The 27435-nt window shown below is 43.4% G+C and overlaps 1 protein-coding gene across 6 annotated transcripts in view; it reads left to right on the top strand.

Annotated features, from left to right (window-relative positions):
• The window catches only part of AFF2 (ALF transcription elongation factor 2), a 332557-nt gene extending 323038 nt beyond the window's left edge, over positions 1-9519 (top strand). For all 6 annotated transcript variants that reach the window (XM_012573138.5, XM_030272689.4, XM_072929172.1 and 3 more), the window contains one exon: positions 1245-9519. In XM_012573138.5, coding sequence (XP_012428592.4) covers positions 1245-1366 — 122 coding nt within the window. In that variant the 3' untranslated portion in view covers positions 1367-9519. The remainder of the gene's footprint in view (positions 1-1244) is intronic.
• Positions 9520-27435: the final 17916 nt, after the last annotated feature.

Raw genomic sequence — 27435 nt, 5'->3', positions numbered from 1 at the left:
GGAGATGAATGAAAGACAGAGAAAGGAAGATTAAAAGTAGCTGCTGGCTGCAGCATCTCAACAGCACTGGTGCTAGCCCTGAGCTCTCATTATGCTTGCCTCCAGCCAAATCACTTTGTGCTCTGATACTGCTGTAGCTCCCAAGCTGACCAGGGTCAGGCTGTCAATACTTGGATAGAAGACCTCAAAGCAGCACTTACTCGCTGAAGAAAGTACTGATAATGATTTTGTATCCAGCATCTGCTTTCTTGAAGTGCAGCCAATGCAGTGCTGGCTGGCTCAGTGCACTGGATTGCAGACAGGGTGAGAATGTGAGGGCTCAGCCATTCCTTTCTGTGATTGTTGGTTGTTATCTGAGCTCTGAGGGGCTTTAACTGAGAGCGGGTTCCCACTTGCCTAAATATAGTGTAAGTGTTGTATATGTGGGAATGGCTGTGCCCCAGCGAGCATAAAGAACTGTGGGAGAATACAGGACACAATTCAGTTCTCCATTGACAGCAATTAGGAAAGGTCTGTTGGCCCTAACAGGATTAGTCTTTCACCCAGAGAGCATCTAACACATGACATAAAGTAAACTGGTGTGTCACTTCCTAACTGGGGCTCTCTGTTCAGTGACCTCCTGTTAACCCTTCCCAACCAGGAATCCCAGGGCTGGGATTGTTCCCCCTTAGAGGTTCCCGTTCTCCAAGGAGTTACTTTCCTGCTGTGTTGTCTGTCTGCTCTTCCTCCCTGGCTCCCATCCCACACTCATCCTCTGGGGCCTGCAGCTGCAGCAGAGTGAGCAGAGGGCCAAAAGTGCTGCAATGTCAGTAAAAGAAATGAGAGGGTGGGGAAAAGAGCAAGAAAGGTCTTCTAGTCTGGAAAGATCCAGTCTAGCCCTTCATGTCTGGGAAAGAGTACAGCATGGAAAGGTAATGCAAGATTTCATTGCCAGCTATTTAAATCATACAGTCAGCAAATGTAATCTTGAAAAACTGACAGTGCAGATGATCAGAGTTAAAGTCAGACTACTGGCAACCACTCATACCATCCTGTGGTAGACTTCCAGCATGGATAATCTAATTTGGTTTGTCTCAATATATTGTTGTTGTTTAAATTCTGTCTTATTCATCATATGCTCATGTGCACAACTGTCTTTAGAACTCACCAATTACACTGTGCTGCTTCTGAGTAGGAAATCATGGTAATACCTCTATTTCTGTACCATTGCCTGAAAATTTGCTTCTGTTTCTTGTGTATTGCAGAGTTCTTTGTAGAGCTGGACTCAGTGATGGGACCCTTAACACAACACAGCAGTATGACCAATCTGGTTCGTTACGTTCGCCAGGGACTCCACTGGCTCCGCATTGAGGCTCATTTGTTGTAGTGACTGCTGCCCTGTTCATGACATCCCCATTCTTCTACCTCTACCAGCGCAGAGACGATCACTGGTGGAACTCCACTCATTTTTGGAAGTTTATTCATGTAACTTCATTTTTATTGCCTTTTTTAATATCCTATCTATTGGAAGTAGAAGTCACCATAAATGAAACTTATGACTCAAGAGCAGTATGTGTTGTACCATCTAATCATCTTTGACAATTTTCTATGCCTTGTGTCTCCTGGATCCTGCCATCCTTATGTGCTTTATGGAACGGTACATTCCCTGCAGTGTTGTTTTAAGTCCATGCTGCCTTCAAGTGAAAACAAAAAAAAAGCACTTTGAGAAGATATGGATTCCTGAGAAATAGTACAAAGCGTCTTAAATATTTGAGGGTATATATGAGAAGTCCCTTCTGAAATAAATTAGTAGAAGTTATAGCTATTCATTCAAAATCATCTTCTGAACCTGAACCAAGCTTTTCGACGCTTAATTCTGGCATCATTACCTGACTCAGTACATTCCTAAGATTTCATACTCCCTATGGGTTTAATCTCTAAAAGAGAATGTTGAATATCTTACAGGCACATAATGTAAGATCACCAAAGGTGTTAAGAGGTAAAAGGTTGAAGGAATGCCTCATTAAAGAATGATGACACACTATGCAATGAGGTTTTGATATTCCATTCTTCCTGTTTATTGTTGGCTTAATAATTTCAGTAGGCAGCAAAATTTATTGCAGTTTTTAGGCAGTTTCAAAATATTAGCTTTCTTAGTCTTATCTACCATTCCTATACTAGATCTGTGAATTTTCTTTCTGTTTTACTGTTTAGTCTCAAACAAATACTTATCCAAGATTTTTCTTCATAGAACAATCTCTCCTTGCATAGTGACTCACTGAAAGCAGATTTTAACAGGACTGATGCACTCTAAGCATTGATATTGTATGTAAAAGTCCTTTAATAAGTGTATGCAGATTCTTCATTAACTATCTAGAAGTTTAACTAACCAGCTACTGTTGAAACATTATAATTCCATGTGGCATCAATTTTCACCTGTTTTGTTCATTTCATAGCATTAGAAACAAACAGTATTATCTTGCAATCTTGAAAACAATGTCAAATTAAATAAAATCACCAGATTTACCCAAAAGCAATATAACATTTGTTTAATAATGGCCATGAATACTTCAGTCAGATTACCTTTTCTCCAAGCTCTGCATCTCTTTACCCATGCTGTCATGTTTTGGACCATTCCTCTAATGCATGAATAATAATGAGACAATTCAGATAGAATTTCAAAGCAATTGTGAATAAATTGCACCATTTCACATTTGCTCTTTCCTCTTATTTTTTTCCCTGTTATAAACTGCACTGCTCTTCTGGTGCCACTGAAAGAAGCGCTGGTGCATGAAACAAAACAAAATGAATTTATATCAATAATTCACAAGACTTTAAATGGTCTCATCTCATTCTTGATATAACGCCTGCATACCTTACTGAACTGTAAATTCCATTTCTATAAACAGAAAATCCTCATAGCAATGTAAATATTATTCTGTCTCATCTCATTGAAATAATACAATATGTGTATTAAATGCCATCCAGATATTAGTTAATTGCAATTACCTTCTGCTATATAAACCTGTATATTCTTTAATCTGGTGAGTTACTGGATTCTACTCACTGGGTTGTGACCAGATAAATAGGACAAATTTGCATTTAAAAGGTTCAGACTGTTAAGATTTTTAGAGCAGGCCTTGGATATTTGCAATAAGAGCAGTTTAAGGACTCTGCCCAGTGCACATTTAAGACAAACATTTCTGTAGCTGTTGCATATTAGCTCCCTGTAGTAGTACCTTTTCTTAAAAATCAATAATTCCTAACATTTTGTTCCACAAGACTGTATTGTAAACACAGCCAACGTCCATCGTTAGAGAAATCATCCAGTGTAGGGTTTTCTGCAAAGGACATTTGCAGAACATGCTCGTCCTGTATTATCTGCACATTCCTGTTCCTAAAGTGTTTGATTCACCCTTATCTGTTGTCTGAGGGTTTCAGTAACAGGGATGAAACCTGAATCTGACACATTGGTCGCGCCAACTCTGTCCCGAGCAGCTAATGAATAAAACCAGTGAGAACTATTCAGAAATGTAGATGAATGGTGGTGGTCGGTGTTTTTTTAAAGAAAAAGAAAATGAAAAATTTGAAATATTTTTTTTAACAGGTTGGGTACTTGAGATAGCCTAAGGTTGGGCTGGTTTTGTCATAAGCCAGAGTTTTCCATTCTTTTTGCAAGTAACTATTCAGTCTAATTAAGTGCATTGTCATCACTTGCTCCTTTAATGTAGATTGAAATCCAAGACTTCCATGCATTTATAAGGAATAGCAATGTCTTGAAAGACAGTCTTCAGGCACAGGACTCTTCAGAGTTTGCTGCAGTCGCTCAGTGATCACCACATATTATCTTTTCCCTGTTGCTTGTGGTAAACAGGTTCCTATCTCTAAATTTACTCCATGTTCACAGTCTTTTGCTTAAACAGCTTAAGGAATTAGCCCCTCCTGAGTTTGTATCCTGTGACTGAGGTTGAAATGTATGCTGAATCAATGGCATGATAATAATAAGTCCAGCAGTCAAGTCTAGGATCACAAGCCAACTTACTATTTAGCAGTCTTGTTTCAAAAGCGGCTTGGAAACAAATTAAATATGGAGAGTAAATTGCTGTCTTATCCCTGGGGATGATGCTTCTTTTGGGTTAGTTATTAAGGATTATTGCACTTTTACAGGCACTATATTCATCTCATTTAAATTGCCAACATGTCATCTTCGTGGAATCATTTTACCCCTTAAAATATTACTTCCAGCAGAGCTAATCAAATAAGATTGTTTGTTTGTTTCAGTCCATGGGGAAGCAGCATATCTGTGCTTGGGCATTTGCAGTGTCTGCACTTAAAACTGCCCAATTCAGGCTTTCAAACTCATTAACCAAGCACCAAAAATTACAAGATTGGCTTAAAATTGTGGTTTGGTTTTAGTTGGTTTTTTTTAAATAAACTCTTTGGTTCCTGTACTGCCTTCTGGATGGTGAGCTTTGGGACTGGTTTCCTTACACATTTTCAGGCATTTTACAAGCATGCCAAGGGCTGGAACTGACACATTTCTTTTTAATGGTGATAAACTGGAACAGTGATAGAATCTCTTGACTTCTGTAGCTGGATTTACAAAGGACACCAAGCTTTGTAGAACACTGCCAGAACTGACAAGACTGTAATCCTGTGGTCCCTAAAGTCAGTGTAAGAATGAATGTGCTGTGTAAGTGTACTGTTTTTCAGATTAACTCATTTGCCATAGACCAGTGTCTTGAAGTTTTAAGAAAGACAAAATATTTAACAAGTCACCAAAGAAAATTAAATTGCCATTCTGGAACAAGTGTAGAAGTGTCCCAGCTTTAGGCAGGCTGCAGACCAAGGGGTCTTTGCAGAGGGCCTTTCCCTCTCAGCATCTCCCTGACCTCACCTGAATGCACTGGGAGTGAGGCAAAGGGGATGAAGATGGAAAATTAATCTACTTGTTCTTATGACATCTTCCAGCTTTACTTTACATGCTACTTTATAAATACAATATAAAAATATATAAAGAAAAAAAATATAAAAACAAATAAAACTTAATACTGGGAGAGCTCAATTCCTCAGTTTCCAGTAATCCTCCTGAACTTCCATTATATAACCTGAGCACAGCAATGCATACAGGCATTCTCTGTTGTCTAAAGTGATATGTCTATATGGGAGCATATTTTGGTTATATCACTTGATATTTAGCCTAAATTTATAGGCTAAGAGCTATTAGGGTCTTCTTCATTACTGAAACCTCTCTGCCACTGAATGCAAAATGTTCCTGCCTGACTTAGAGAGTAGTCATCTTCTTCCCAGTACCCTTGTCAGACCTTCCTTTCTGATGGGCTTCATAGCTTTCCTTAAGCCATTTTGTTTCAGCGATGTTTTGTCTTCCAAGATCAGGGATTCTGATTATCTCACACCACTTTAAACCTCTTGTGGTGGCTGCTGAAGTCAGGATAGATTGCATTCAGATCTTGTGTTAAACTCGGGGGAGGATGTGGCTCTATAGAGAGATGAGAGCAAATTCAGGTGCAGATGAGTTACTACATAAAACTGGTGTCACATGAAAATCAAACCTGGCCTCATCAGGAGGCACTGCAGCAGAAATACTGTGATGAAAAGCTGTTCCCAGAATCACAGGGTGATTCTGTCACATGTAGTGACATGTCAGGCAGCTCACTGGCACTGTAATGATATTAGGCAATGGTAAAAATGTCAAGAGTGGTTTAAAGAAAGTGGGGCAAGCTGCTGTGGTCTGGCATTGTGAATTTAAGCTGAGTGTGCTTCTTGGGAAAGGGGATTTATTACTGTTGATGTGTCCTGCAAAATAATACCTATACCATGGTATCCTGTAAAATCAGAATACAGCACCACCACTCCCAATTCTTCAATGCACCTCAGAGTGCCACCTCATGTCACAGAGAGGTAATTCTGGTCACCACCCTGAAGTCACCATCCAGTTAAACCATTATTTTTACTTTATTTTTACAAAGAAGCAAGGACCAAGCCCAAAGGCCCAGCAGCCACCTTGGGCAGCACTGTGTGACCTGATGTTGCTTCCCACAGGCTGTGGAGCCACACGGAGCTCCTGAGCCCTCAGCCTGCTCTGGGTGTTGGACTACTACAGGTCTGGGTGGTGTGGAGCCCCACACAGCCCTGTCCACTGTGCTGGGGGAGCAGTGCTGTGCCCAGGAGGGCCGAGGGACCACAGCCCCACTGCCTGGGTGGGCAGAGCTGTGGTTCTGCACTGCTTTCAGGTCTTGGTCTCTGCAGCTGCAGGTGGACGGGGATGTGAGCACTCACTTGCACTTGCACTGCATCTGGAAATGCCAGTCAAGTTGACAGGAGCCATGGACACGGTGACAGCGTAGAACTCAGTCAATACCCACTGAACACAGATTTAATTTAATTTGTGGAATTTAATTCGTGGTGTCCACAGGACCACTCGTGTTTACAGGACTCCAACTGAGTCCCACTGATGCCAGTCTAAAAAGTCATGTGAGTGGACAATGCAGCTGTTTGAGGCTTGTTTTCTTCTTTGATTTTAACTGAGTTACTCTATCTGCAACTTTCATAAGCTCTCTGTGCTAGATATAAATTTACTCACAGCTGTGTGAGTGTCACCCTATTGTAATACCATTGAAGGACCCTTCAAGTACAGATAGCCCTAATTTCCACGCAGTTACCTTCTTCTCAGAATTCAAAGGAAGGTCAGATTCTGAGGTGAATTTAATTGTTTTATTGAACAACAGTAGTTACAGTGGACCAAAATTTGAGCTTAGCAAATGTAAAGTAACTTGGCTCAACTGGTGGAATTCATGGGACCAAATTCTGCTGTCACGTGGCATTAGTGCAAGTCTTACAGAGCTTGCTGAATACTGTTTATCAAAGGAGAAGCTGGATTTAAAAAATGGCATAGCCTTACTGGAGTTGTGTGTATTAGGCCAGAACTTAAGTTGTATAAACCCAATTAATTGAATGGAATTCCATCCATTTTTGTTCTGGCTGGGCACTCATCTCAGTGAAAGTAGTTCAAGGTCTGTGTACTAGAGCTGGAATAACTGCAAGCAGATTTTCTCTTCAACCAGCCCATGTGTTGACTCAGCCCTGGCCCAGGGAAACCACCACTGACTTCATGACAAGTAACAATGGTGTGGACATGGCGAAGCTTTGACCCACTGGCAGGAGACATTTACCCTTGAATTTATGAAATAACTGGATAGTGGATAGCAACACAAATGTTTTATTTAAATCAGAGCTAGAGTACAAGTTCTTCAGTTGCTGTAAACTGGTAAAGGAGTACTGATTTCAGTGGAGTTCATCCAATATGCACACACCAAGGAGCAAACCCTCTAATCCCAGACTAATTTTTGCCAGTTTATCTCTATGTAGATAGACTCCCAAACCTTTTATCGTCATGCCACTGAAATTATTAATATACCATAATCCTTGCCTGTGAAGAAGTAGTGTACTTTGCAAAGCTATGCAGTGTATAGCACATCATAAAACTGCTTTAGACCACACAGTCTGGAGATTGGTTTTCAGAAACAAGACGAGCAGAGCATCTTCTGATCTGATGTCGATTACACCTCACTCTGCACTTCCACAGCTGAGCTTTTCATACAGAGTGATGGCTGCATGTTTCTGATGACTGTGGGCCAAAGCTTCAGCTGATGTGCCTCTAAGTAGCTCTGTGGATGTCAGTGCTGTTTTACACCAGCTGAAAAAACAGTCCTTTCCCTTTTCATACTGTGCTGCATGCCCTAATGCAGCTCTATAAAGGCACACTGAGGCTGAGCATATATTGAACTATTCCAATTCAGCACTAGATAATCCCTGCTAAAAAAAAATTGGAGGGTAATTTCTGGTTGCCATCTAGGCTTGCGTATGTTTGGGGTTTAACTAAAGGCATATTGCAATTTCATTACCTACCAGTTTAAATATTTACTGGCATCAGCATTACCTTGCATAGAAAAATGGCAAATAAATTCAGACATGTCATAAATGCTCTCAGTCTAGAGATGGAATCTGTTACTTAAGCTCAAAGACATTGCAGCAGGCTAAAGTGTTTTTCCTAAGCCAATTGGGTTCTGTACATTTAGAAGTCACGGCAAATATTTATCTAGGCCCAATTCTGCTGTTCTTCCCCTGAGCATCCTGGTTGGCAGGTTGCTCCACTGAAGTCCACAGCAGTAACTGTGTGAATTGGTGCTCAGCACACAGATTGCAGAAGCAGGCACTGAATATGTTAGGTTGCTGCAATCAGGAGTTTAATTTTAGCCATATGTATCATTTGAGGACACTTAAAAATTATGTACATTTTGTTCAAGCTGACAGTCCTTGTATTTCCATAAAATATTGTATAACTTATTCCTGTCTGTATTTTTGACATCTCTGGATTGCATATCTTCTACTGAATCTTAAATGCTGTTTTTTTTTTAAACCCACATTCAAAAGGTCTAGGACATACCATCACAGAATATAAAAACAAGTCAAAGATCTGGTGATGTTTTGCTTTGGTTTTGAGTTCTCCTTCAGTTTGTGTTTTGGCTTGGCTGTGGCACTCCCAGAATTTTTGGAATGGCTCAACCCAATTCAAGTTTCTTCCTGTCTTTTAGGAAAAAAAAAAAGCAAAATACAACTAAGGTTCAGGAAAAGCAATCCCGGCAAACTTGGTGGCTGTTTGCTCTTTCTAGCTGTCCTGATTTTTTAACCCTGCCATGTTGGGAGTAGTCTAGTCTGTGGGTTCTCTCACCCACCATTTCTGGCTGTTGTGACAAATACTATTTTTTGCTTTTTTTTTTCTTTTGTGTGTGTGTGTGCGTGCGCATGTATAATTAACCAAAATATCAGGAAAATTTATATAGGCTTTCTTCTGGTTCCTGGAAATAGAGCAACATTATGACCTTATGGTCTTCCAGCAAAAGTCAGATTTAATTTCTGCATTGCAGTGCAACTTAATTAGCTATTGGAATTTGATTATGGTTTACTAAATGGCCTTTTACCTTACGTTCTTATGTTCTTACTTTTTATTTACTATTGAAGTAGCCTCTTCTTTTTCTCATGTGTGCAAGTATCATATCAATAATCATTGCAATTCCACAAGGTGTCTTTGTTCTGAACAAGCATGTTATTCTTGTAAAGTTTTAAGTATAAGTTAAGATGTTTTGTACAGACCAAGGTAACTGTTAAACTGTCAAGCAATTACTGAAATGTTGTATAGTTATAAAAGTTTGATTTCTTTTGCTTTATATGTATAAAATTGTATCTTGCCTGTTTTGCTTTGTATTTCCAACTTGTTGCACAATTATGCATTTTGTTTACATTTGTTCCTTCTTCAGAAAAAAAAAAGAAATAACAGTAATACTTTATGTACAAACATTTTAAATGTACTTTTGTTGTTTTTAAACACAATGTCTCTGTATAAATAATATTGGTTGAACTGGTACATTCGTGTCTCTCATAGAGGGATTAATTATACTGCCAGTGCATTGAATTATTTAAAAAAAAAAAAAGTAAAATAAAATTTTTATGAAAATGTAACCCATTTTATCACTATAAATTATTCTGTCTTCTGCTATTTTCTCATTCTCCTCCCAGGACAGAATATGCATGGTACAGTAAGTACTGTTTGTGGGAGAGCCATCATTGGCTTTAATTTTTAATCAATGTGTTTGTGCCATTGCGGCAACTTAAAATGACTTGATGTTAGGAAATAATGTAGTGTTGATACCAACTGTGAGGGAACAGGATCAATAATGTGCTTTCCCCATCCCTGAGGGGCCTCAGTGCATACAGCAGCCTGAATGCCGTCTGTCCCCAAATAGCCCAGAGAGCAGAGGGATTGCAAGGAGGGGTTTTTGGACAAGCAGTGCTGCCACCAGCGTCACTGACCCTCTGCTGGGGCGCCTGTTCCTGGTGTGGCAGAACTGGGAACGCCTCGTGTTGTACCATGGCTGCAGAAATGGCGCTGAGCAAACGCGTGAGGAGCTCCCTGGAGGGGCAGCGCAGCGTGTGAGGTGGCCGGGCCGCGCCAGGCCCAGCTCCATGCTGCTGCTGCTGCCGCGCCAGGCCCAGCTCCATGCTGCTGCTGCTGCGCCAGGCCCAGCTCCATGCTGCTGCTGCTGCTGCTGCTGCCGCGCCAGGCCCAGCTCCATGCTGCTGCTGCTGCCGCGCCAGGCCCAGCTCCGTGCTGCTGCTGCTGCTGCTGCTGCCGCGCCAGGCCCAGCTCCATGCTGCTGCTGCTGCTGCTGCTGCCGCGCCAGGCCCAGCTCCATGCTGCTGCTGCAGCGCCAGGCCCAGCTCCGTGCTGCTGCTGCTGCCGCGCCAGGCCCAGCTCCATGCTGCTGCTGCAGCGCCAGGCCCAGCTCCGTGCTGCTGCTGCGCCAGGCCCAGCTCCATGCTGCTGCTGCTGCTGCGCCAGGCCCAGCTCCATGCTGCTGCTGCAGCGCCAGGCCCAGCTCCATGCTGCTGCTGCTGCTGCGCCAGGCCCAGCTCCATGCTGCTGCTGCAGCGCCAGGCCCAGCTCCATGCTGCTGCAGCGCCAGGCCCAGCTCCATGCTGCTGCTGCTGCTGCGCCAGGCCCAGCTCCATGCTGCTGCTGCTGCGCCAGGCCCAGCTCCATGCTGCTGCTGCTGCTGCGCACGGGCCGAGGGAGGCCGAGGTGCCCGCAGGGAGAGAGGCAGTGCAGCTCTCCCCAGACAGTCCCTCCCGGGCTGCTGTCTCCAGGCTAAAGAAGCCATTGCTGTGCTTTGCTGAGTGGCTTCACAGTCCTGCTGAAAACTCTGCTGAAAACATTTCCATCTCAGCCTGGAGAGTCGCGTGCTCCACAGGTGCTGGAGGAGGGCACGGCTGGCAGGCAGCTGGTGGGGACATCTCATCCCAGACAGTGCTGGGGAGGGGGTGGTGAGCCCAGGGTGTAGATGGTGTCATAGAATTCCCGGTGTTAGTCTGAATTCGGGGCTGTTGTAATGTCCCCCTTAGAACAAAGGACCAGTAGCTGGTATCTTCCAACTTCTCAGCACAACTCTGACCTCATGAAGCAGATTAAAGCTCTCTGGTCTGACCAGACTAGGTTTTGCAGTTCATCATCCCACTTGTGTGAATAGTTACCTGTAAAATGGGTGCTGGAGCCCCAGTCCTTGTTAGGCATGTCACTTCAGAGGGAAATCTGGAATGGGGTGTTTGGAGCACACTGTGTGTCACGGGTGCCTATGTTGTGTCCAAGGAGACAGAAAACATCCTCTGTGGATATCTCAGAGAGACGTCTTTTGGGTCAGCAGGAGGGAGGGCAGGTCTGATGCTTCGTGTGCCATTCACTCCTCCCTGAGTTCTTTTCATCTTCTGGGTGTGCCCAGAAACCTGCTTGAAGCTTGACTTCAGACTGGCAGTTCATGTCATTCCCTGCATGTGTAACCTTGTAATCAGCTGTGAAGTGTTCTGTGATCCCAGCTATGAATGATGAATGGCTCCACATAAACCTTGCTATACAGCACTCTTAGTGTGACTACTCGATTCAAAAAAAAAAAAAAACAAAAAACAAAACCTCTGGAAATAAAAAAGGGATAATTATTCATACAGCCAGTACATGGGATTCCCACAGGAGCAAAAGATGCCACTGCTGAGTAGGGGGAGAAATGTCTCCTCCAAGTATGGCAATGTCAGGGATAATGGAAGATGGGTATTTGGATGCTCATTTTCATACACAATTTCACAACAACCTCAGGCAAGGTACTGCGTGCTCTGTTCCACAGCCAAGGAGACATCCTCCCTCCCTCCTACCCTCCCTAGCTGGGGCTGAGGCAATGGAGCAGGATGTTCGTAAGAGCTACGAAAGGCTCGAGTGAGGGAAGGAAGCACTAAAGTTTGGCAGCCAGTTCAGATGATTTAACTGCACAACAGCCTCAGGAATGAGTTTGGTCCATGACAAGCTGCTCTAGAACACAGGATGTTTCATTGCCAGAATGAAACATGAAGAGCTTTTGAAGCCTTATTTATATCTAGAAAGTCAGGCTGGAGCTTCCCATGGTCTGTAGAGCTAAGGAGTAGAAAGCACAGCCCAAATAGCGTCACTCCTCAGCCCCTCCCATACACATGGTCCAGAAAGAAAGCAATGCAGCATCAACTCTACATAACAGGGAGGAATTTAACTTACCAGCTGCATTTCAAAGTGATTTTAGATATCTTTTTATTGAAAAAAGCACATGTGCGTGGGGGGATTTTTCCCTCCATACTGTGTCCATACGTTTGGAAGGACTTTATTATGGCTAATGTAAATGTGTTCAGCAAACAAACCACACATCAAGTTAATGTTAAGCAAAACTCAGAGAGCTGAGTGATCTGGCCAGAGTACCAGGGTGCCAGCTTCCCTCTCAGACTCAGCATGCCAGCTCTAATCTGCGGGGAGATTGAAGCCCTCAAATTGCTGCATTGGAAGGGCAATTCCCAACTGTGGCAGAAGCTACCCTTCATCCTAGGCTTTGAGGAGCATCAGGAACTTCACCTCTCCATTCAAATAATTGCATTCTTAGAGAGGTATAATAGAGAGCAAATTCTGCATCACTTTTTTCTTTTTAGGATTTGTTTTGAATTTTGATTTTTGGGGGGGAGGTTGTGTGTGTGTGGTTTGGGGTTTTTTTCCTTGCAACTCTACATTCGCTGACTATCAAGCAGGAGCTAAATAAAAAGGCTTCAAGCCATCAATTTAAGAGCAATCACCTATGTGTTCAGGATATGCTGGCAGGGAGTTATCTGCAATGAGAAGCTGCTTGCCAATCATCCTTGTGAAACTCCATTGGTTTTGTCTGTACCTGGAAATGGGTCGACTCATTCAGCACAGCACAGCACTCAGATCTCTAATGCTCTCTGTGGTCTGCGAGCTGATTAGCCAAGAGAAGCCTCCTCCAGATGGGTGTCTGTGGGAGTCCAGGGCATCCCTCTGGCTGCCCTGGCAGGTCTGGGACCCTGGCAGGGGTCAGGAACCCCCCTGTACAGAGCCCCCAGAGACACTGTCTGTGATCTCTGTCCATAGAAAAGAGTTTTCAATCTTACAAGATTAATTACAAGCTCTAAGTGTTCGATATAAGTAATAATTAAGCATAGCACGGGTACAAAAGTAAAATTTTAAGATTCTAGATAAGGGGTCCAAAGGAGACAAGATAAAAAAAATTAAGTGTGTCTTGTCCTTTTTCTTCTTCTTCATGCCCTCCATATTTCATTGTAGTGTTGGCATTTTTCTATTACTTTAGGCTGGGGACACAGCCTGTTCAATGTAAATAATAGATATTGGCACATTATTGCAAATATAGCACACATAGTTTCTAGTATATCATGTTTGCAACATCCCACTGAAGGACAGAGCCCCACACGCTGTCCTGCAGGACAGACCTGCAGCAGGGCAGCAAAACATATTATAAATAAGCAAGAATAAACAGCCTTTAAAACCAACACAAACAAATTACGACTTCTTCTTTGGCAGCAGGGCTAAAAGACAAACTTTCTACAATCTCAAAATCATTTAAATACCACAGATTCCAACAGGTGTCCAGGGCATTCCCAGTGCCCCAGCCCCGACCCAGCACTGCCAAAGCCCTGAGCCTGAGCTGCTGTTCCTGAGTGTCCTCCTGCCTGGTTCCACACACCCACGGTCAGGGGCAGAAAATTTGCCACAGGGGAGCACAAGGGCTGCAAAATCTTGACTGGGACTGGACATGTCAGAGGGGAGGAGCAATATGGCTAGGAATCTGACACTGGCATTGAGAAACCATAGAGGACCTTGAAGGAAAATACTTTCAAATAAAATATTCCCCAGCCAAGATGACATTATGTCTCTGGCTTGGACCATGCTTCCGTGAGCCTTTGCCAGCTTCAGGCAGAGAGATGAGTTTCTCCCCAAGGGCTCCTATGACTGAAGGTCACTTGGGTGTCCAGAGACTGGCTACAGACATTTTCACAGAAGGCTTTTTCCCACACTACTCAGATAAACCCCTTCTTGGCTCCATGGAGCTGGTACTGGCTCAAGGACAGACCCATATGCTCCAGTCTGCCCCAAGGTGATGGTGGTGAGGGACTGGCTCTGCAAACAGTCTGTTTAGTTCTATTCCAGGCAGGTGAGACCTCCTTCAGTGCTCAGCATGGCAGATTACTCCTTGTCACCAGTGGCATTGAGAACATGCAGATCCCCATGGCCAGGGGTGCCCCCATGGTTATCCCAGCAGCTGCTGCCTTGATGGAGGAAGGAAGCTTTGAACCAGGACTTACCAGGTGAATTTGGTGGCCTGGTAAGTACCAACTTTGGTTGGTATTCAAAGTAGATGACCACAATGACTAAAAATCTATTCATTTATTAATCAGGTCACCTAATCTCACCACAGTGAGAGAGGCAGAGTCTAAGCCTAAATATGGGTTATTCCACACTAACTTAAAATGTCAAATCCCAGGGTAAGTGAAAACAGACTTGGGCCTTCAGTTTTGTAACACCAGCATGAAAAACAATGCAGCTGCATTGACCACTCAGGGTTTACACAGGCATAACTATGATTTCACTGTCAAAACTGGCATCTCCTGTGGTGAACGCTGGACTCTGGATCAACAAAAACGTCACCTCTGTGTCTCAGGGAGGCATTTCAATCTCAATCATCTCTGAACCAATCAATGAAAAAAGCACATCTATGTTAATAATGAGGCACCGTGGGCCAGCACACAAAGCTGCTGGTGCCTGGCATGGGGCACGTGCCATGGGGCTGCCCACGTGCTGCCAGCCCATGGCTCAGGCCCCAGCTCTCTAATTGCCTCAGCCGGTGCTATCAGCCCCCCAAAGTTGCTGTTTGTCTGAGATTCCAGGAGGGTAATTTATTACGCTGAAGAGCCTGACTCTTCTCCCCAATCCATCTACATCCCCAGGTTAGGTTGTTTATGTTAGCATAATCATTTCTCATGGACATTGTCAATAAATGCTGGAGACAAAAGGAACACCAACACCACCAACAACAAAAAGCCCAACTGCTAAATAATTCCTAGAATGAGTTGTCAGAAACCTTTTATTTACTGATTCCATGCATTTCATTTATTCCTGGCAGTAGGCCAACCTCTCTGACAGTTAAGATTTATTGATTTAATTGCCTAGGGTAACCATGCAATAAAATCATCTCAAAGATAAATTTTCATGGCACTGTGCAGCATTGAAGTAATTTTTCAAGTGCTATGGCTATATTTCTGCAGGTTACAGGTGCAAAATTTGCTTAAAGCAGAAATGTCTCATTATTGTAACCCCAGCACATCAGTGTGGTCCCTCCTGTGAAACTCTTTTCTTCATTTCTTTCCCCCCTCTCCTTTCCCTCTCTTTCTCTGTCACTGCATCTTTCTGTATCTCTCCTCCTCCTTTTTTTTTTAAAGGTACAGCACAGGTCTCTCCAAAAACAAATTATATTTTCTTAATTGGTTCATATATTCAATGCCCAAGAGAAGAGAGGTTTCAGTTTAATTAGTAGTGGGCTTAGAGGTTATTTATAATGTTATATAGAAGCACTTGTTTCCAGCTGTGAGATGCTTTTTAACACTGAGGCCTCACAATGTAGCTGATTGTCGTTTGTGACATTATAGTTTATTGAATCTTTAGATCTTTTTATTTACACTGTTAAAGGGCTCATTATAGTTCAGAACAAGGAGCAAATGAAAATCCCTGATTAAAACCCAGGTTAATGGCAGCATGTCTGAAGCCAGAGATAGTCTAAACTTTTAAAAATGTGAAACATTTTCTTCTTTCTTATGGTTTATCTGGGGAGGGAGAAGCTGTTTGGTTTCAGTATGGGATTTGATGACACATTGTTCTGACAGCCTTGGCAGTTTCCCTTGCCAGGCAGGAGTGTTTAACTCACTATCCTGCCCCGCTGAGGACATTTGGCTGCAGGGAGCTCCGAGGTGGCAGCAGGAGAATGAGGGCTCCCAGCCTGGCAGAGCCAAGTGTGGCTGCCCGCGGCCTCCATGGCCCAGGTGAGCCATGCCAGCGCCGGGGCCAGCAGCCCAGACCTCATGAGACAAACCAAGGAGGGCTTCTGCTCTGCCAGCCTGGCACGGGTGCACAGGGAGGGAAGGAGGGAGCTGTGCTGTGAAGATGCTGAGCTGCCAGCTCCCAGCCACATCCTCAGGGATGTCCCTGGAGATCTGTCAGACTTCTGCTGCTGTGGGTGTAGTGCAGCTTCCCCAGCAGCTCTGGAGGTTTCTGGAGCCTTTAGCAACACTGCCACCAGGTTTGGTCATCTTGAGTGGCTCCTAGTCCTGTGTGCCAGTGGACCTTCCCCCACACCAATCTCATTCTGCAGCTTTATCCCCCCTGCACAGCCCCCATCCCAGCCCTCAGCACCTCCCTGGCTCTCCAAAAACACTGGGCTCCACTGGGCTCCTCCAGCTCTCAGCTGCCCTGTCCACAGAGCTGCCTGTGGAGAACTTGTTTCCTGCAAGACTGCAATGGATTTCCAGCTTTGCAGGTGTCTGCAGGGCAGAATGTGTAACCCAATGGCCACCACACTGCCTGAGTGGGCCACTGGCCCTTCCCTGTGGTGAGGGGGCAGCGCTGTCTCTCCACCATGCAGGACAGGGCTGCTGCCTGCATCAATGGTGCACTGCTGAGCACCCCTGCTGCCACTGCACTGGAGGGCTGGGCTGTATACAGAAACTGCCACAGCAGTCACAAAAAACCCCAACCCTATATATAGAAAACTCACAAATGATCCATTAAAATTTAATTAAATTTACAAGCAAGACAACTACATCTTTGGTCTGTTCATTTGGAGTAACTCCAAAACAAACAGCAAGTATTCCTATCTCTGAGGGATAATTTGCTCCTTCTTACCAAAGATGGGAAGATTAGGGTCTGTGTTATCATTGTTAATCCATAAATATATCAGTTGAAGCAGTGTGCAAAATAATCTCCTTTTATTTCAAATTATTAGTAATAAAATGTGAAATTGACTTGATGGGTTATATTTTCTGGTGGAAAAGATAGCTTAGACTTGCAGATTTGATCCACTGACAAGCTTGTGGGTCTCCCATAGCAAACTCTGACTTTAATGCCCAGGACCTTTATGCTCACAGTGTAACCTTTTCAACCTCTACCCTTCTGACTTCAGCCTTTCATTAGGTGAAATACAAAGGCAGGTTGGATACATTAAAAAAAGAATTAGTGAGAAGAGAGGCAGTTGAATCAATAATGTCAGTAAAGGTAGACCTATTTATAGAGAAACAATGTCAGCATATGATAAACCCGTAAGTAAATTGGCTGAAAGCCCAGAGCTTTGTACTGGTTTGGAGAGCTTGAAGGGATCTGGGCAGCAACAAGCACAATCAGTAACCCCAGGGCTCAGATATCAGCCATGCCAAATGGGAATCAGAAAACCCAAAAAAATGTGTTCTGAGATGAGAGAGGGGAGATGGAAGGGTGAGGGAAAATCAGCACACTTTCAAGTGTTGCCGAAGGAAAATGCCAAGTTCTTAAGGCGGGCAGTGATGGGCAGAGCTGAAATTGGTGTTTTCTCTCTTTAGAACAGCGAGTTGCTCAGCCTGTGAGCTGAGCAGACCTCACACCCTGCAAACACACATGAGCCTCCAGGCACCTAACATCAACAGGCACCTCCAAATTCAAGACAAAACCTGTCCAGGTATTCAGAAAAAACATCCCACATTTATTGACTGGATACACAAGTCCTTCCACTGATCACCAAGAAAAGAAATTTGGCAACTTCAGAGAATCTCGTTCACTCTAACCAATCTGGTTTTGCTGCAGTAGCCTCAGGGTCCTGTCTGGAGCCACGATAGCCCCGTCCTAGTCACACAGTGAGTGTGCTAGAGGTTCCAAACAGAATGTAAATAAAAATGGAAAGAGCTATCAATCATGTTAAGACCCCTACTGGCACACACTGTGCTCACACACATAGCATAAACATCTCTAAAAAGCACACTTTTAAAGAAACAGAATTACAAGCTGTTTCAAAACTGCTGCACTTTATTAACATTGAGAATGTGTCCTTTGATATAAACTTCTCTAGAAATGATTCAGATGAATTAGCACAGGAAAATCTTTCTGAGTTGGAAAGCAGTGAATCGGAAGCAGTGCAGTCAGTGAATAATGAAAGTAAACCATCATTCTGAAATATGACTAATGGTGACATGGCCTGTCTAGAAGAACAAATAGCCAAGACATACTACTTGGCCCCAAAACTGGGCTGAACATCTTTTGAAATGACTTCATTGCTGTATGAAAACTATTAACAAAACAGGAAACCCTGCCAACTTGTGGACTACGACTCCAGTGAGAGAGAATTTCACTTGTCCACAGGAGAGACAGATGATTCACTCTATAAAGGATTGGGACTTATTACTCTTAGAGGCAATATTAATAGATCCATCCAAAATCGCCCATGGAACAGATCTATTGACGTTGCCAAGATCTTCAGCTGAAAAATGTGCAGAGAAACTTGAATCTGCAATGTAGAATGCCGCAGTGAAGTGATTACATTTCATGGCACCTAAAATGCTTTTATCAAAGGATGACTTGACAAGACATCAAGATAGCTAAATGCTTAGAACTGCATGTCAGTCAAAAACTTACATGTATTATTCAAGGTGCAGACAGCTTCAGTGAGGCAAAGGGAAAATTCTAAACTAAGGCTTATGGCGAGTGTGTTTGTATAAAGATAGGAGATATCTTTTGCAATCTAAGTACGTTCATCCTGCTTCTGGGGCTGGATGCATCAGGTGTGACTTTACCAACTGCATAGAGAATTTATTTGATCCATAGTGTTTCACTGAGCAACTGGGGTAAATGCTTTGTCTCAGCCCAGTGTAGTTGCAGGTCCAGAACTGGCTTGTATAAAATTCCCAGTCATTCAATTGGCATTGTTTCCTGCAGACCATTCAGAGCATCTAATATTAATTTTTTTTTTTACTATGGAAGTGATTAAAATACTGGCAAAAGGATGAGAGGAAGAATCAATGACAGCAGAGTCCAAGCTTGGGAGTAATCCACCAGAGAAAGGAGGAACACACACTTACACTCCGACCCTCTGTGTGGCACAGCTGAAATACAGGGCATCATCTGAGAAAAGGACAGGGCTGAATTATCACACTGATAAAACCAAGAGTGAAACAAAGGTAAACACAGCTCATGTTTGATTTGTCATCTCCTTGCAACTGTCTAATTACCTTCTATACTCAAATGGTTTGCAAGGCAAGAGTGGGAGCAGGCTGAAAGAGAACTACCTTAAATGTGTTAAATATACCTATTATGGGGGTAAAAAGCAAATTTTTCCATAGGACACATGTATCAATTAAACCTTTCAATGGAGATACCTCCTTTGTGCTCCCAGCATTAGCCCTGGCTATGTTACCCAACTTTATTTACGCCCTTAGTTAATATGAACGAGCAGTTACCACAGCAATTATTACTTTTTACGGTGTACATAAAGTTCTTTTTACAGTTAAGAGATAGGGTCAGTGTTTAAGCTTAGCTCAGCATTTAGCAAGCTTTCCTTCCAGGATGTTTTGATTACTTAGGAAAGCTTTAACCTCTACAACGTAATGAAGGCTGGAAAGTTGTAAGGTAATTTGTAGGAGAAAGGGTGTGCATGAGAATACATGCACTATTATGAAGCTCAATAAATAATCATGTGAAATTGCTGGCATTTAGGACCCTCTAGAGAGGAGCTTTCCCAGCCGGCTCCTGATCCCTCATACCCTGAGTAATTCCAGATTAAATCCACTGCCTTTGTGGAAGTGTGTGTGATATCAGAAAGCTACCCCATATTTCTGCAGTGCATGGTAATTGTCTCCAGACAACGGCAAGGGGCTGTACATGGCTCCAGCCCTGTAGGGAGGGCTTCAGCTCCTCCCTCCCCAGGGGGGCTCAGAGGGAAAGTGGGGCAATGCCCAAATGGTCAGAGCTGTGGGAATGATGCAAGATGTCTTCCACTTGCGTTTTATTGAGAGAGCTTATAAAATTCAAAATACAGCTGTGTGGGTTGGTGGGGTCTGCCTGTTTAAGGGGCAGCATTTCTCATGCCTGTGATTGATATGGTTTAGGCACATCTGTGTACTCACTTAACCCTTCCCTCCACCCTCTCCATCTCAAACCGCTGCCTAGACATGAAAAGTGGGAACTTGTCTTTTGTACGTGAGGGTATAAAGAGCATCTTGACTTCCAGTGAAGAACAGTGCACTTTGATTCCCTCTCAATGCTAATTTTACCTTTGTTTTATTCAGGGAAGACATGGAAGCCCACACCAGGATAATCAGACCTTTTTTTTCTCAACCTCTAAGGCATAGGAAAGGAGCAGCTTGGTAAAATGACCCAGACACGTGTTACAACAGATAATCAATGGCTCTAGTAAAATGAACAAGAAAGCATTCCAAGCCCACATTTCAGTAAACATTCTCCAGAATCTGTGGCTATTTATCAAATATGAATGTACCCTTCAGGATGAGGATCTCATTTCCCCTGGTGTTTTTGTTCCAAAAATAATTGGAAGTGACAATACAGAGAAAGATGATGTTTCAACTTCATGTTTAAAATAAATATAAGGCTGTCATCAGAGCCGAGCTGTCTTGTGAAGATCCCTCTCACAGGAGTCAACAGGCAGCTCTACTGATAGAGAATCGTGTTCCATTATTGATTAGCTTTTAAGTTCTTGTTACATATTAGATTAGGATCACTGTATGCATAGGGAATGAATAGCCCAATTACAGTCTAAAATAGCTCATCTCAAAGTGGTTTAGGATTTTGATATTATAGAAAGAATTTTAAGGAAATTACAGGGTTTATTAAGAAAGCCTTTAAGGGATATATTTACATTTTTATTGCATGGATTTTTAGGATGGGGAGGGCAAACTATCACTCCTTATTTACATACAAGTCTGGTTTTGGCTCCCTCCCAATTAGCTTTTCAAATCTTTGGGAATTAGGGGTTTGCTATATTGGAGTCTTTTTCCTGCACAGAAAACACCAGACTAAGAAGTCCCAGAGTTACACCTCCAGATTCCTCCAGTTTAAGTGAGAGTATCCCACACCAGGCTCTGCTCCAAGTGCAGCTGTTGAGACTCCAGGGCTTGTTTCAGAGGTATTGATGGTTCCCAGCAGATGTTGGCATTCAGATTCTCTGAACCTGCTACTTCTCACTCTGTGCAGGAGGAAAATCTATCAGTGATGCTGAAAGGGACACTGATCCCTGACATTGGCCTTCAAGGGCACTGAGCATTGGCCACAAGTGACTTGGAGTGGAAGGGACAGCGCTGCCTCTGAAGTGCCAGAGAGCCCAGACTGGCTGCAGGGTGCCGTGAGGCAGGAGCCAAAGGTGTGTGTGGCACTCAGCATCCTCTACAGGATGGACTATTGGCATAGTTTAGGGCCACCTGAGGTACCTCTGAGAGATGCCAGGCTTGGGGTCTGCAGCAGGGTGACAAAGAGCTGCTTCCCACTGCTGCTGGCACACACATGCACACAGAGTCATGCCACCCTTCATCCTCCCTCACTACCCAAGCTGTTAATGCTGAAAAACATTTTCTAGAGTTGTCCAAAACATAGTCATCTTTAATTTCACAACAAATTATAGTTTTGAACTTGAGCAGAGAAGGTACAGAAGCCCTTAAACCTCAGGTCTTCACCCATTACAGCACTGACAATATCGCATTTCACAGCTTTCATTCCATATAAACACCCTGGATATTTTGTTATACCAGTCAACCACTTTTTCTAGAATTTCCACAGTTCAGCAAGGTGGGACAGTTTAAAAATAGATCTGACTTTCCCTCAAATTTGCCTAATTAATCATTCCCTTCATAGGTTAATTTGAGGCTAGCATTGACCACAAGTCCAACAAAGTATGGAAAAGGTCACCAGAAACAGATTGCCAAGGCCTTGAAGGGAGTCTGGGGACAGATGGTTGCCACTATTCAACTCTGTAAAAATATGATTAAGGGTAAAAGAGAGAACCAGGTGAGAGAGTTGCATAACCCCAGGATCCTTGCCAGTAAAAAACGATAGTGAAAACATTCAGTAAGTACACCAGGCCTACTGACTCATTTTGGAAAGTTAGACATGAAATTTTTAAGGAAATTTCTGCTCACTGAGTTGTACAGCACTGATGGATTCATAATATCCATATTAGACTGCTACATAAGAAGTCCAAGTTTCCTTATTTTTCCATGGCTGCAAGCAATGCAAGCACATGGAAGGCTTCCCTTCAGGAATGAGTGTCTGATCCTCATATATGCATGCACACAGGGTCACACTGGCTGCTCAGGTCAGATATCTCTCTCCCTCACCCCTTCTGGACTGTATGCTAAGATATCACACATGAATTTGCACTGTCTTTCCAAGTAAGGACTTACTCTGTGAGGTTCTCAATACAGTACTTTAATACCAGAAAGTATTTTTTCTGCCCATACAAGTTTAAAAGTAAACAGGCTCAGGAAAAATTGCCTTATGCCATCCCACAGATGGACACTTGCTGGCTGCAAAATCCAAATGCAGCCCAAATTGATGAGTGCTCTGCTTTGTGCACACCTGCAATTTAAGAGGGAAATCTATAGCTTCATGCAGGAAAAGTGCAGCTGAACTCAGCAGAAAAACAGGTTGTCTTGAACCCATGCATTTATTTTTTGAACCTGGGACACTCCCATCTGAAGTTCACAGGTACAAGTTGCAGATCCCAAGGAATGGGTGGTGGACATGCCTGGTGGACAACCAGAAGGAGTGCAATAAACTACACAGACTACATGAGAGATGAATTCCCAGCCCAACACTTGCTGAAGTAATCCTTGTTCCAGGACAGTCTGTGAGGAAATGCTTTCTGAAGTTCACTGGGTTTGCATCCTGCTTCCGCTGCAAGGAATGGGAATTCTATAATTTAGTCCATTGAGACAGATCCTTCATCAGAACAGCAGAAAACCCTGCCTGAGGTGGTTGTTGGAAAACCAGAAGGGGCAGGTAAAACCAGGCAGTCAATGCCTTTCATTTTCCAGGGTGATGAGAAGTAGAGAGGGAGTGTATCTGCATGGCATCTGCACAGCTCAGCCAGGGATGTTTGGAAAGGTCAGTCCAAGCCCGGATATCACCCTGGATTATCACCTGCCTCAACTGGCCAGCTCTAAACTGGAACACGTGAGGGGCTCATCAGCCAAACCTCAAGCCCTGTGCTGGTGCCAGCAGGCTGCAGTTTGCCCACACAGGTGCCATGCCTGGCTCTCCTCACACAGCCCCAGCAGCTGTGAGCCCAGGGCCAGGGATGTGCTCCTGCCACACTGGGGTCCTGCACGGGGAGTGAGCAAAGCTCCCTCGCCTTGCTCTGCTCCAAAAGCTGCTCCATCACCCAGGAGCTCCATTAGTCCCTCCAGATCCTTGTGCCTAAATATCCCTTTACTCAGTCCACAGCGAGGATGATTTCTGTTAGACAACAAAATTTCTAGAAGCAAACAGATCAAGCAGACAAATGCACAGTGAACGAGCTGCACTGGCACTAGAGCACCCTGTCTTTGATGTGGTCCATCATCTGCACTAAATAACTTTAAACATGTACACAATACTTACCTATCCAAGTGAAGACTGTACTTACTTTGTTTATAGTTGTACATTTTTCAGCCCTAAAGCAAGACAAGGGTTGTCTCTTGAGAAAGAAAACAAACTATTATCATCCTCATTATTAGCATTATCATGCTATTGCTATCATTATCATATGTTTATAAATGTTACTTTACTTCAATAAAGAAAGAGAAATTATGCAAGCTTCATCCATTTCTCTCAAGGGCTCCAGGAAAATGTTGCTTTCAAGATAAAAACCCAATAATTTTTACAAATATATAAAATAAAATACTCAAGGCGTTTTTGAGAGGCATTCTCACATATTGCTGAAATTACACGCAATGTGTGAAAATTTGCATAACAAATGTGACAAGATGGTTACTTAAGGGACTAAAACAGAAGGAATAAAATATATATTAGATACCTCAGTTCTCATTAATTATTATTCGGAATGAGAAATAATGCCAGGAGCAAGAGGGGTGCCAGAAGAAAAAATGGGGAAATATAATGTATCTAAAAACCTTTAAAAGGTATTATAATAATTAGGAAATTATTGCACTACTGATCATTTTTAGTAGCAGAGCAACTACCTGTTAACACTTTTATTAATTGCTTGCTTGCCTCTTCCTTAAAGATGGTCTGTGAAGATCACTAAAGGAGAATCTACCTGAGCAGAAAGGAGGAGAAAGAATTCATGTTATGCAGCCAAAAGAAAAAACAACCCCATAAAATTCATAACTTTAATTAAAGAGTCACATGTGGAAAGACTTTAAGACTACTTTAGAGCTAAACTTAATTTACCTTCAATCAATAGTGATGGAAGAGAGTAAATATTATTTACTGTTGATTTTGTTAATTTGCTCCTGTGCCCCCCAGCTTTTCTTCCCAGTGCTCCCTGAGGTGTCACAGGGGCAGACAGGGCCAGGGGTGGCAATGGCTGCAGGAGCTCCTCAGGCTGATCTGCAGCAGCCCGAGGCCTCAGACAGCAGCCCTGGGAAGCTGTTTCCCTCTTGTTGCTTGGCTGGGAAACTGCAGCCTTCCTGTTTTGGGAGATAATGCCAGTGAATGTGTGTTTGTTGTCAGACACAGCACATGTTCACCTCCTGAATCACAGCTAGGGCTCAGGCCCTGCTGCTCACCTGCCTGCCCATGGATGGGTGAAGGCGCTGAGGGCTCCTGTGGCTGGATTCACCCTTCCATGCTGCTGTGGGAAGGAGCACAGCACAGCACAGTCACTGTGGGGGCTTGTGCACACCGTGCTCCATAATTGTGGCAAGCACTTCTGTAAACATTTCTCATCATTCCCTCATTTAGACTTAGAAACATTTATGCTTTATCTCTCCTAAAATAGGGAAATCAATTTTTCTGTCAACCTCTTTCCTTCAGATATCCTGTGGAAGCAGCACAGAATTTCCTATTTACTCCTTGCTGCAGCCAAATCTTGTCTTGGGTTTCTCCAGAGCTTTTGTTTTGGCCTTCCCTGGAATCACCATCTCCCATAGACAGCAGCTTTGTTTCAAACCAAAAGTGCCTGTCCATTTTCCTAGTTAACCTCCCTTATTTTCTATTGTCTCTATTTCCTTTTATTCTATTGCCTTGCTTGAACCTTTTCTCTCTTAGCTTCATTATCTGGAGCATATTTCCTCATGGTTTGCTCTAGGGAAGCACTTTGGAAGCTGCTCCTTTGCCTCTGTGCTCCATTCAGGAGCTGCTGAACTCAAACCTGAGTTCAGCAGGCCACAGTATAGACACCTCCTCCCATCCCACCCTGTCACACTCTCCTAGTCCACCCTCACATGGAAGATGGAGAAAGTAAGCTCAGTGTGGTCAGAAATAGGTGAGAGCAAAACCTGCTATGCAATGGCACTCCTAGCTTCACCAATCTCTGTTATCCCATTGTCCTGGAAATAACCCTGACATCTTTCCCCTTCAGAGCCTGACAGGTGGGGCAGGACAGCTGGAAGGGGAAGGAGGTGGAAAGGGAGGCTAAAGACTTTTCCAGGGGTTCTCTTCTGGTTTATTGTGCCAGTGCCTGCTCCAGCAGTGAGAGGATCCACGTCTGCCCTTTGGCTCTGAGTGCCCTCACCTCCACCCCGCCCTGAGCTACAGCGGGCACCTACACTGAGAATCTGAGGGGTTCATGTGCAGGGCAGGAGCCTCGTGACTCTGGATCAGGGGGCTGGAAATGCAGGTTCACCTCACCAGCCTCTCATGCTGAACGTGAGTGAAACATTCGTGAAAGCTAAATCCATTTGAAATTATTTTAAGAGGGGAAATAAGGCCCTTTCTGGAGATACTGTTCCTAAGTCATGTTTTACTCTGCCATTAAAATACTTCTGGAATGCATGAGAGCTCCTCACACCCAAGGCAGGTAATAATGGTCTATTAAAAGACACCATCTCTGTTTCCTAATGCTCTATCAAAGGTTCATTGATGAAAATAGCCATCTGGCTGCTCTCATCAGCTTTAAGGAATTCCATAAAAGTATGAAATATGATTTCCTCATAATTGCTTTTCTGTACGATTTATGACAATGTGAGTAATGAATAAACTGGGCATTTGCTGAACAAGACTCAGATTTAAGATGTGCTGATGCAAATGAGGAAGTAGCCAACAAGGAGATGCATTTCTTGGGAGAAATTTAAAAGTGCAAAAGCCACAAGTTACCACATGCACTTGGCTGTGTTCACTGCTGGTGTAAACATACACAGCTCCAGGGAGGCCAAAGGTACTGCATCAGCTCTAGCAGTAAATTTGGGTCTTAGAGACCAGGCATGTGAACAGTTCACAGCTGAAAAGAGGACCTTGACAGGAACTGGAAGATGCCCTGTGTACAGCTGTGCAGCATCAGGTTCTTTTGCCACCTGCACCTGATGATGTTGTATGTGCAAAGACTATCACATGCTTGGGGAAAAAAACAAGCCCTTGATGCCTGGCAGCACTGTTCATACTCCTGCCAAGACAAAAAGTGGGAATGGACTCTGTGATTAGTGTTGTGTGGTAATTAAATCTCATTTTCCAGCTATTCATCTGTCAGAGGTGCAATGGTCATGGCTGTGCCTGGTTGCCATTATGTCAATTATAGGGTTCGGTGACCTTTTGGCTTCAGGATCATCTAAAGTGTAGAACTGACACTGAGGAGATTCTTTATTCCAGTTTTGCTTTTGGTTTTTGGTGCAACTTAACTTTTTTGTCCTCATCTTTTCCATCTCCATGACAGGAATAATCATAGAATCATTTAGGTTGGAAAAGACCTTTAATGATTCCTTGCCCAATTTCATTTCCCTTTGGGAGGCAGTCAGACAGTGCAGATTAAGTGCTGCTTGAATATGTGTAAACATGCCTGTGTCACTCTGGATGAAAGGGCAGCCACCACCTTCTCCCTCAATGCAACCAAACTGTTCACCCATATGTAGTGAGGGCTTAAAATTGTAAATGGATGCCAATTTCTGGGGCTGTTTCACCTCTGTGAGTGTTTGGCATGCCCCCATACATGTCCCCAGCAAGGTCAGGGGTAGCCCAGTCCCATGGAGAAGTTGAGATGTGAGTGACATGAGGTTAGATGCTTTTTAGATTTTGACTCTGCCAAAATTTGAGTCTGTACAAGTACACATACTGTCTCAAGTGCTCTCTCCCAAGGACTTTCTCTCTTTACCACCACAAACTTTATAAGACTTTCAGCATGCACATATTTGGGTATTATTTGCACACAGAAAAAGCTAGCAACCAGCATCAAAAACTTTACTTTTTTTTTAATTAAATTTTTACTAAATTCTATTAATGATTTGAAGCTTGCCAGAGCCATAAGTGAGAACAGAGCACAAGACGGCCAGGGCCAGACTTTTTGGAAAGAGTCAATACTACACCCACACTCTTAACATCCCAGTTACTCA

Source organism: Taeniopygia guttata, chromosome 4A (genome assembly GCF_048771995.1).
Source record: "Taeniopygia guttata chromosome 4A, bTaeGut7.mat, whole genome shotgun sequence".
In the NCBI taxonomy this organism is placed as follows: domain Eukaryota; kingdom Metazoa; phylum Chordata; class Aves; order Passeriformes; family Estrildidae; genus Taeniopygia; species Taeniopygia guttata.
The sequence above is the reverse complement of the archived record's forward strand: the minus strand, read 5'-3'. Positions and strand labels throughout refer to the sequence as shown.